At 36.8% G+C, this 10000-nt stretch overlaps 2 protein-coding genes across 2 annotated transcripts in view; both read right to left on the reverse strand.

Annotated features, from left to right (window-relative positions):
- Positions 1-172: 172 nt before the first annotated feature.
- Mcm3 (minichromosome maintenance 3) lies at positions 173-7784 on the reverse strand. Its single transcript, XM_043019428.2, has 15 exons — positions 7619-7784; positions 6541-6653; positions 5842-6050; positions 4912-5052; positions 4554-4720; positions 4188-4352; positions 3794-3930; positions 3325-3489; positions 2601-2948; positions 2302-2457; positions 2037-2187; positions 1757-1897; positions 1407-1566; positions 975-1165; positions 173-581 (listed from the first exon to the last, which is right to left on the reverse strand). Exons 1-15 carry the CDS (start codon positions 7697-7699, stop codon positions 423-425), a joined length of 2484 nt encoding a protein of 827 aa, XP_042875362.1. The 5' UTR covers positions 7700-7784; the 3' UTR covers positions 173-422.
- Positions 7785-8670: 886 nt separating this feature from the next.
- The window catches only part of Mpv17 (Mitochondrial inner membrane protein MPV17), a 4824-nt gene continuing 3494 nt past the window's right edge, over positions 8671-10000 (reverse strand). Inside the window, exon 4 of the mRNA XM_043019429.2 lies at positions 8671-10000. This exon is cut by the window's right edge and continues 766 nt beyond it. The gene's annotated coding sequence lies outside the window, so the exon portion shown is untranslated.

The following is a 10000-nucleotide window of genomic DNA, read 5'->3' on the forward strand; positions in this document are numbered from 1 at the left end:
AGTAAACATACTTTTTCACATGGACTTGTTTTGGCTGGTATAAAAACAACATTTTTTCTTGCCAGTTTATGAAAATACAGTTTACATGTTTATTAAAAATTTGTTAAACTGAATTCGAGCTTGTTTCTCTGATCACTGGTATAAAATGGGGTATAAAATATATATATACATGTTTACCTATGAACATAAAATTTAATGGTATGAATTAGTGCTCCTTTTTTTCATAACATGAGCACTTACCAGGAGATTAATTTCTTTAACAAAGCTAGGAAAAAATTACAGGAACAGAAGTAAAAAAAAAAATGGGAGAAATAACAAAAAAGTTGACATAATAACAATATCCAAAACTAATCACATATTTGAATCTTATCACAAAATCCTGAACTTCTCCTAGGTACTTTGTCATTGGAAGGGGTAAGGACTTAAATTAGGAAGATCATCTCGTCAGCAGCCATGATCTGGTTGGCATCAGACATCTTCTCCAGTGCAGCATCAATTTCATCCTGACTGAATGGGCTTGATGCATGTTCTTTAGCCATGAATTCCTTTAGTCTTGACATGGAGAGTGTCTGGGCTCGGTCCTGTGTGATGCAAAGGAAATTTAGGGTACAGACAAAAAAATAATACAGTGGTGTTTCTTAACCCACTCACGCCGGATGACGTGCTGACACGTTTCGTGGTTTTCGCGTCAGACGCCGCCGACGAGATATCTGGCCAAGCCGGCGCTCAGGGTTAGCGAGCGAGCAGCCCAGGCTCGCGGCCCGTGCGCCCGAGAATCTCGAAGCGTTTGGATGATGCGTTCGAAACCTCGGTATAGCGACCGTGCAAAGCCGGAATGGCCCCGGCGTGAATGGGTTAACTAAGGCTGAAGAAATCATTCATCTACAAATCAATAACATATCCCTAATAAAAATCTCAACTATTAGTAACTGCTATTAGCATCAACACACAAAATGACCAACTGTACAACATACCTCCTTAAACAGCTTTGTCAGAGAGGCCTTAAACGCTGTCAGTCTATCAGCAGCAATTTCCTTGGGTGCTGAACTAACAGTCGTTTCATCCATGCTTCGAGACGAGCGGCTGACTGTGCTTCGTACTGTTGCTGGTGTTGGGGACATGGGATCTTCCTCCTCTGCACTATCAATGTCATATGGATCATATCCTGAAATGAAGACAAAGCTTTTCTTAGGACTCAAGTTCAGCTGAAGAAAGTTCAACACTTCTAAGTAGGACTACCTGGTATATGTTCATAAAGCATGAATATAGATTATAAGGACAAATATATATAAATCACATATACAAACACACTGTACTGTATATAGCTAAAATTCTGACTTAATAATTTTTCATGACAATCAGATTAATTTACTATTCTCCACAATGCTTAACAAAAATTTACACACCTTCTTCACCAGGCTGCTTCTTTGCCTTCTTGGACCTCTTTGGCTGATCTCCTGTGGGTTTCCTCTTCCTCTTCTTTCCACCTTCCTCTTCCTCCTCTTCTCCTTCTGTTTCTGTTGCACTCTCTTCGTCATCCTTCTTGCGCTTCTTCTTCTCCATAACCTAAAATTAGTATGGAAATAGTATGAGCTACACATCACAATATTTTTTCAATGTGTTGTCCATGCTATATACAGGAAATAAAATTAACCAATGGAATTAATATATAATCATAAAGTAAGTAAAGAAGTAAACAACCCAAACTAAAAAATAATGACTTAACATGTTCTTCAAAACAAGTTGAATTACTAACCTTCTTGAAGTAAGCATAGGATACCATTTCGATGGCAGAATCTGCATCTTCAACTTCCACAACACGAGACAGTCTGGCCTTGGCATGAGCAGTTGACAGACGGATCAGAGTTTCCAAAGCTCGAGCAGTTACTGGTTGAGTCTGAAAAGAGAAGGAACAGAAAATTACTTACAATATAATACCAAATAACTAATTCTCACTTATCATCCACTCCATTTGTGATATTTTTAATACTCTGAAGTCAAGAAACATATCACGTCAATCCAGTCAAGCTACTTACTCTTGCCATGTCTGTGTGTTCTGTGTCTTGGGATCTCAGGCGGGAGTACTCCTCAGCAATGACCTCGGATGCTTCTTTGCTTAGTGTTGGCTTGATGCTCTTGGCAATGTGGATATACTTTCTCATGAACTTCATGCTTACAATCTTGTCCCTTGAAAGAAATGTATTATTGTTATATCTTATCTTTAATAAAAGTTAGAATATAAATTCTCTACAAACCAGACATGTCTTGCTTAAGATCTTAAGTAATTATTAAATGCCTTACTTCTTGGATCGCAGGCTGCCATGGAGGAGAGCATCATATTTTTCATAGATGGGTGTGTCAGCTTCCTCATCATCAGCTTCATCTGGGTTCTGCGTCGACAGCATATCCACACCAAGACCCATTGGCAGAGCTTCTCCATCCTGCTCATGTGCAGCTCTGTTAATCAAAATTCCCATAAATATGACAAAAAAAGACATAGCAGGAAAATCACTCCAAACTTTTAAATATAAATTTAGCAAACCCATTTTCACTTACTGGCTTACTATCAAGAAGTACAATCCACATACAACCTAACACACCTGTAACGATGCATGCGCACCACATGGTCAGAAATCTTGCGGTCACTCTCAGGGTCGGCAATATCCAGCATGATGAACAGACAATCAAAACGTGACAAGAGAGAATCCTGCAGTCCAATATTCTCCATGGGAGTTTTGTACTGATCATAACGCCCATACACTGGGTTAGCAGCAGCCAAAACAGAGCATCTGGCATTAAGTCGTGCGTGAATGCCAGCCTTCGAGATGGTAACTCTTCCCTGTTCCATGACTTCATGGATGGCTGTTCTGTCCATGTCACTCATCTTGTCAAATTCATCAATACATACAATACCCCTATCAGCCAAGACCATAGCACCAGCTTCCAATCTGTGAAAATAGAAATGGTATATTTGAGATTTAACTCTTCTAAGACAAGCCACATCTTGAGATGTTAAGCCTGGGCTGAACATGTTAAGATGTTTTCTATTATTTTCTAGAATTATGGTGATTGATATCCAAGTCTATAAATGATAAATTGCAGTGATACTAATTAACATTTGATATGATGCATTAGTTACACAACTGAAGAAATAACTATCTCATATTTTTAATTAAAAAATGCAATACAAAAGTGATTCAACTCAGCAGAATATGCCCATAGTGGAATGGTTTAGCCCATTTCAGTGCAAACTACGGCAAAGGACCACTACACTATATAAAAATAAACACATCTCATATGATAGCTAATAAAACAGAATTTTACCTTCTCTCTCCTGTTTCATTATCAGTGGTGACAGCAGCAGTGAGACCCACACCTGATGACCCACGACCAGTTGTTGTGATAGCACGAGGAGCAGTGTGCAGCACATATCGGAGGAGCTGGGACTTGGCCACTGAAGGGTCACCAATCAACAGTATATTGATATCACTGTGGATTTGCAAACAAAGAAAGTATAAATTGATTGTATCCCTTGCATTATAATGCCAAAGTAGAAACATCAAAATATAAAATGGACATCTATTGAGTTGATGTTGTATTAACTAAATTTAAAATAAAATGTTAACTTGAGCAGATAAACTCAGTACAAAGTAGTTTTACAATCACATCCATTTAAGACAAAAATATTCCCAATTTTAATCTTAGATGGGCAGTAATTTATAGTAATCTTCTAGTAAAGGGGTAGTGAGATAAAATCTGTTACAAGGTGATAAAAAAAAAGTGAATGACTTACCCCCTAAGCCGTGTACCATTAGGCAGCACCTTCTCCACACCCCCAAGCAACATACAGAGGAGAGCCTTCTTAATGTACTCGTGGCCATGGATACTGGGTGCAAGGGACTTGGAGAGCAACTCAAACACATCGAGTCCCTGAAAATCAGATGTTCGGTTGAATGGGTTGTGCAATACTTAGACTCAAGAAAATAACAGCTTATTGATATGATCTACTTCTAACAAGAGTTCTCTTAAGATTCCCTTAGTGCATCATTAAAGCAATGTTCTGAGAAAAAATTAAGAATAACAGATTAACAGTTCCAATGTCATTTCAGAACAGAAACTCTAATCAGGATCTTCTGAAACAGATACAAGATCTTACCGTATTAAATGAAAGAGGACAAATTGCTCACCTTCTGTTTGGAAAATTTCTTGCACTTGTAGACATCATCTGTTGAGATGTGAGGAGAAACTTCCTTGTTCATGAGAATAATGTTGTTTGCAATGAGGATGGTACGGAATGTGCCACTGGTGAATCCTCCCTGTTTGTTCGGCAGACAGCGGTAGATGCCAACAATCTGAGATAAGAGTAAAAAATGAAAACATGTTATTCACATATGTATAATACCATTTTCCAGATCTTGTAAGAATATTGCAAGCTTCAGGTAACTGGATGAAATGAGGATAAAATTCTAACTAATTCATACATCAAGATCTCACTAAAAATATACAACAGCATATAAATGAATTCAAAGAGCTTTGTAAGAACATCTACAAACCTGAACTCTGTCTCCAGGTTTACACTTGTCGACCAGGTCATTGTCAAGGACGATGTCAACAGAGCGGGGCAGCTGACCGGCAGGAGACTTCTCAGGCATCTCCTGAATGGTTATGGTCTGGTGATCCTTGTATACACACAACCCATACTCAGTCTCCAAAAGATTTCCTGGAAATCATTCAAGAAAATTAAATACATAATAACTGGAAAACTGACCAGTAGTGATATGACATGTCTACAACCTTTGCTCCTTTAACTTTAATTTATCAACTTTAACCAAAGTACAATGTGACAGTCTGCAGTTTTTACGATCAAGATAAAGAGAAATTTCAGATTCTCAGGAGAATTAATATCCTTACCATCATCATCTTTGGTAGGATAGATGGCAGTGGAAGGATAAGGATCGTAAGAGGTCATGTCTGTATATCTTCGTTCCAGTGTTTTTTTGGTGGCAGGACAATAATGGACAGATCTCACGACCTTTGGCCTCACAAGGGAACCTGGAGAAAGTTAAAGGACTATTATAATTTAAATAAAAATAATTAAACTAACAAAAATAAGTGTCATACACTCTCATTTGCTTTGAGTTTAAGTCATAGTGTCACTTAACCCTTTAAAGGCAGAAGACTTCTTGATATAACATCTATTTGCTACTAACTTCAGCAAAGGGAAGCTAACCTCCCTGATTTCAGTGAGGGAAGGGATTGAGGAGGAGGAGGAAGAGGAAGAGAAGAAGGAGGAGGAAGACGAGAAGGAGGAGGAGGAGGAGGAGGAAGACGAGAAGGAGGTGGAGGAGGAGAAGAATGAGGAAGAGAATGAGGAAGAGAAGGAAGAGAATGAGGAAGAGAAGGAAGAGAAGAAGAGAAGGAGGAGGAAGAGGAGGAGAAGAAGAGAAGGAGGAGGAAGAGGAGGAGAAGAGATGAAGAAGAGAAGAAGAAGAGGAGGAGGAAAAGAGGAAGAGGAAGAGAGGAAGAGGAAGAAGCAGCAGGAAGAGGAGGAAAAAGGAAGCAGGAAGAGGAGGAAAAAGGAAGCAGGAAGAGGAGGAAAAAAGAAGCAGGAAGAGGAGGAAGAAAGAAGGAAGGAGAGAGAAGCTTGAGGATGGTAAGATGAAGAGGAGGAAAAGGAAAAAGAGGGAGGACAGGAGAAGAAAAAATGATGGGGTAGGGGAAGAAGAATAAAAGGAGAATGAGGTGGAAGTAGAAAGAGAAAAAGCATGACAATGTACAAAAAAGAAAATGTAAATACTTCTAAAAATATATCAATACCATAAAAAAAAATGAACTCCTTACATTTGGTCACAATGCCTTCTACACAGACTAAATTGCCGAGATTCCTGGTGTTGAGCGTCCTGGGAGACACGTGCTTGCTACCAAAACTGCCCTCGAAACCCACAAACAGCTCTTCTGTGGTCTTGGCATAGTTGGTGTCAACGGCAGCCACAAATTCCTTTAGTGCCCGGTGGAATGCTGGGAGTTCCTCATAGGCAGAGTTCAAGAGGCTGGAGAGATGAAGGAAAAGGTAAGGTAAATGCTTTGATAATTAAAAGCAAAGAGCATACAAAAAAAAAGAAATAAAAATCTTATGTAATAAATAAATAAATAAAAAATATAGAATAAACACTTCAGCCACTAGCTATCATGTCACCTTTACTACCCAATAATCTTTTTTCCTCTCTCTCTAGTATTGAGAATAATCTGTAATCATCACAGATATATACTTTGGTTCTAGACATAATAAAGTAATCATAATGCTTCATGTGTACATGTATGGTTATGGCATTAAGAGGTTAAGAAAGAACTTCTAACAATATCTTAAAAAAACAAAAAAAAACACTGAATAACAATCATATCCATGTGCATAAAATACCTAAGAAAACACACACAGAAAGATAAGCTAACAAGAAAACATCCCTAAATCTCAACAAACAAAAAAATAAACACATACAAATTCTATAACTAAAACTACATCCCAAGATCTCAGAGGCTCACCCTGATGCACGCTGAGGATTCTTCTTGCGTAGATCGTTGAGGTTGACCGACAAACGACAGTCCCCATTGGCCACCATGTCACGAACCAGCTGAGTGTACACGCCAGAGTCTTCCTGTAATGGGAAGATTAAGAGTGAGGCTGGGACTACAACAGAATGAGAAGAATGGGAAGAGGAAAATAAAATCCGTAATGGATCTCTCTACAAAAGAGAAAAGGGAAATGATGTGGCATAAAAGGAAACTGGAGGTTGCTAGTACTCTATGCAGGGTTGAAAATTGTGAAAGAGGATGTGAGGGGAAAAAATGCCTTTGCAACTTTATTCATTCATAGTTTTGAAATGGCATTTACTATATACCCCATTCGAAGGAACATAAACATGCACATTCCCATGATCATAAATCATATTATTATTATTCCAATATATATTCAAATGCAGATTTTCAAACCAAAACAAAATCACAATAACCACCAAGGATTCTTTTTTTTTTTTTTTAATCCTTTGTTACCGCGAGAGAGACAAGTGCACTTTCTCCTTTATGGAAATTAATCTGTACCATAACAATATCACATGATAAAGCTGTCAACATTTACAAAAAAGCAATATAAGACTTAGATCTCGATAATAAATCACATTAATCAGGAGTAAAGATGATGATAATAATAATAAATTGGTATGGAAGCCGCGTAGTGTAGGCCTATTGTCAATTATACGAATTTATAAACTGTATTTCGCCATTATTCTCACGGTTATTCCCTCATAAAACACATGGATTACAAAATCTACTTAATTTATCAATTAATAATGTTATAAAAGAAGACCAAAAAGTTAAGCTCAGAATTTCCCGGCAAAAAGTTATCTCGGTTTTATTATCTTCTCTATTGACTCTTCGAATATAACAACAGCAAAATAAATATACACCAAAACACACTAAGCAATAAATCAACCCAACTATCGAGTAAATTAGCAAATAAACTCCTAAATAGCAAAGAAAAAGTAATAAAAACGAAAACCAAAACAACACGACTCGCGGCCACCCTTCCCTCCCGGCACAAATAAAACACGAAAATAGAACTCACATCATCTTCCAAAAACTCCAAATACTCTCTCTGGATATCCCGAATGCGCTGATCGATCACGACGTCTGTACCGGCGGCCATTTTTACCAATTTCTTAAATATTCCGGAAGAAAAGTATCACCACGTCCTTCCTCCACCTTGTCCAGACCGACTCTGATTTTTGGCGCGAAAACGACAAGGAAAAGCGCGGGAAAGAGGGTGCTGCCATCTGTTGGCCGGACGGGGAAGTACGGCGTGAGAGGATGGTGGGGTAAATGGGCGGGACTTTTAAATATGGGGATTTAAATGGGGGAATGTTTGGGTAATAGGGACTTTAAAAATGGGTGATTTCAGAAATGGGAAGGTTAGGAAAGAGTTTGTTTCGATGATCGGATTTTTTAAATTGGGAAGATTTTTTTTTATATAATGGGATGATCATACTAAATGGGTTTTATTAGGTAAGAACTTTAGAATTGAGAAAATATACATAAATGATAATGAGGATCTACAACATGAAGAGTTGTAAAATGAGAAAGATTGAAAAGGCAAACACTACATATTAAAAATTTGCAGATTCAATTTTTTTTGGGATGATTTGAGAATGTGTAAAAGGGATGGAAGAACGGAATATTAGGAGGAATACAGAAAGTAAAAGTTTAAAGTGAGGAACTTCCATGAGGCCTAACTATGAAAAAAATCGTTCTCTCTTATCTCACCTGACTTGCATCTTCATATACATTTTCTATATTTTGTCAAATATGTTATCTTTTTCTTTTTTTGGCACATCTTTTTTCCTTTTCTGTTTGTCTCTCTCTCCTTCACTCTTATTTAATTTTTCGTCCTTTCTCACCATCCTCTCTCTCTCTGTCGCTTTCTCTCTCTCTCTCTCTCTCTCTCTCTCTCTCTCTCTCTCTCTCTCTCTCTCTCTCTCTCTCTCTCTCTCTCTCTCTCTCTCTCTCTCTCTCTCTCTCTCTCTCTCTCTCTCCCTCCCTCCCTCCCTCCCTCTGCATAGGTTATTAGGGCTGGCCAGTTCCTAAACTCTTACTTAGAACAAGATCTAGTGAAAGACATTCTAATAACAAGTTTATTACAAGACTCTTTTTGAAGGTATCACAGATTGATGAGTACATCATTATGTCTAATTTTTTGTTACTACCTATTTTGACCAGTATACTAAAAGCTGAAAATAAAGATGGAAAGGAATGATCAGATGAATATTGTGAATGCACAATGGCAGAACAGTATTTAAACCCTTCAAATGTACATCCGTCCAGGAATATGTCACTGAATGTTACCAATATAACCATAGCACAAATACAAATAATTGGAAACCTAACTTATCTTGCCTAAAGTTTCTTCTTTAATTAACAGGTGCCAATTATTATTTTCCATCATCTCTTATCTTTATCTTTCATCTTATCATCACCAAATGTGTAATCTAATATGGAGCAATGGAGGCTAGTCTTCCATATACAAAATGCTAAATTACATAACTTCTCTGTAAAATATGCTTCTTATATTTCAAATAAATCTTTTATTCAAATTGCATTTTCATGAAGACTCAGCATACACAAACTTTAGTATCGAGTGTTATCATCTGCTAACTCAATAAATTTGATATGCAATTTCTATTTGCACATTTTCTAGATTGACAAGTTATCTTTAGTGGAAGATCATGAGTTTTGTATTATTTCCAAATCCTTTTTGAGTTATTTCAAGCCATTTCGCACTGGAAAATATTTGTAGAAAAACATTTGATTTCTTGCTCTAGAGCTACAAAATCTACATTTCTGTCTCTTAGTAATAACTGTTGAAAACTTTAAAATGCCACTATGTTTGAAAGTATTTTTTCATACTTAGCTAGAACCAGGGGTGTATCTAGATTATGACTGGCCTAATTGAAAATGTTTTCAAAGTTTTTTTTCTACATGATTGATAAACATTTTCAAATAAAATTATGTATTTATTTTTTTATTCTCTACATTCACATCTAAACTATAAATTCATCATATACTACATTATTCATAGGATAATAAGTAACTGTCTCAAGTGCAAATCCATTTTCCTCCCTGCCACATGAACACTCTTGGCCATGACCTTGCCCAAAACTCTCTTACTTGTCAGCAAAAATAATTATTTTTGATTAATCTATACATTTCCATGGACATCACCAGAACTCCATAGATCTGCTAAACTATGTCTTTAAAAGTATTAGCACATCACTATTGTAGGGATAATTCAAAATGCACAAATAGTTTTTTTTCATTTACAAAAAAATATATATATATTGTATATACTTCATGTAAATTCTTTTATACAAATTCATTCATCACAATTGTATTAACCTTCTTTACAGTATAAAAATCACTAACAAATGCATAAAGAAAATAATAGTTTGTTAAT

Source organism: Penaeus japonicus, unplaced genomic scaffold (assembly GCF_977035675.1).
Source record: "Penaeus japonicus unplaced genomic scaffold, GWHDUDI00000001_assembly GWHDUDI00000030, whole genome shotgun sequence".
In the NCBI taxonomy this organism is placed as follows: domain Eukaryota; kingdom Metazoa; phylum Arthropoda; class Malacostraca; order Decapoda; family Penaeidae; genus Penaeus; species Penaeus japonicus.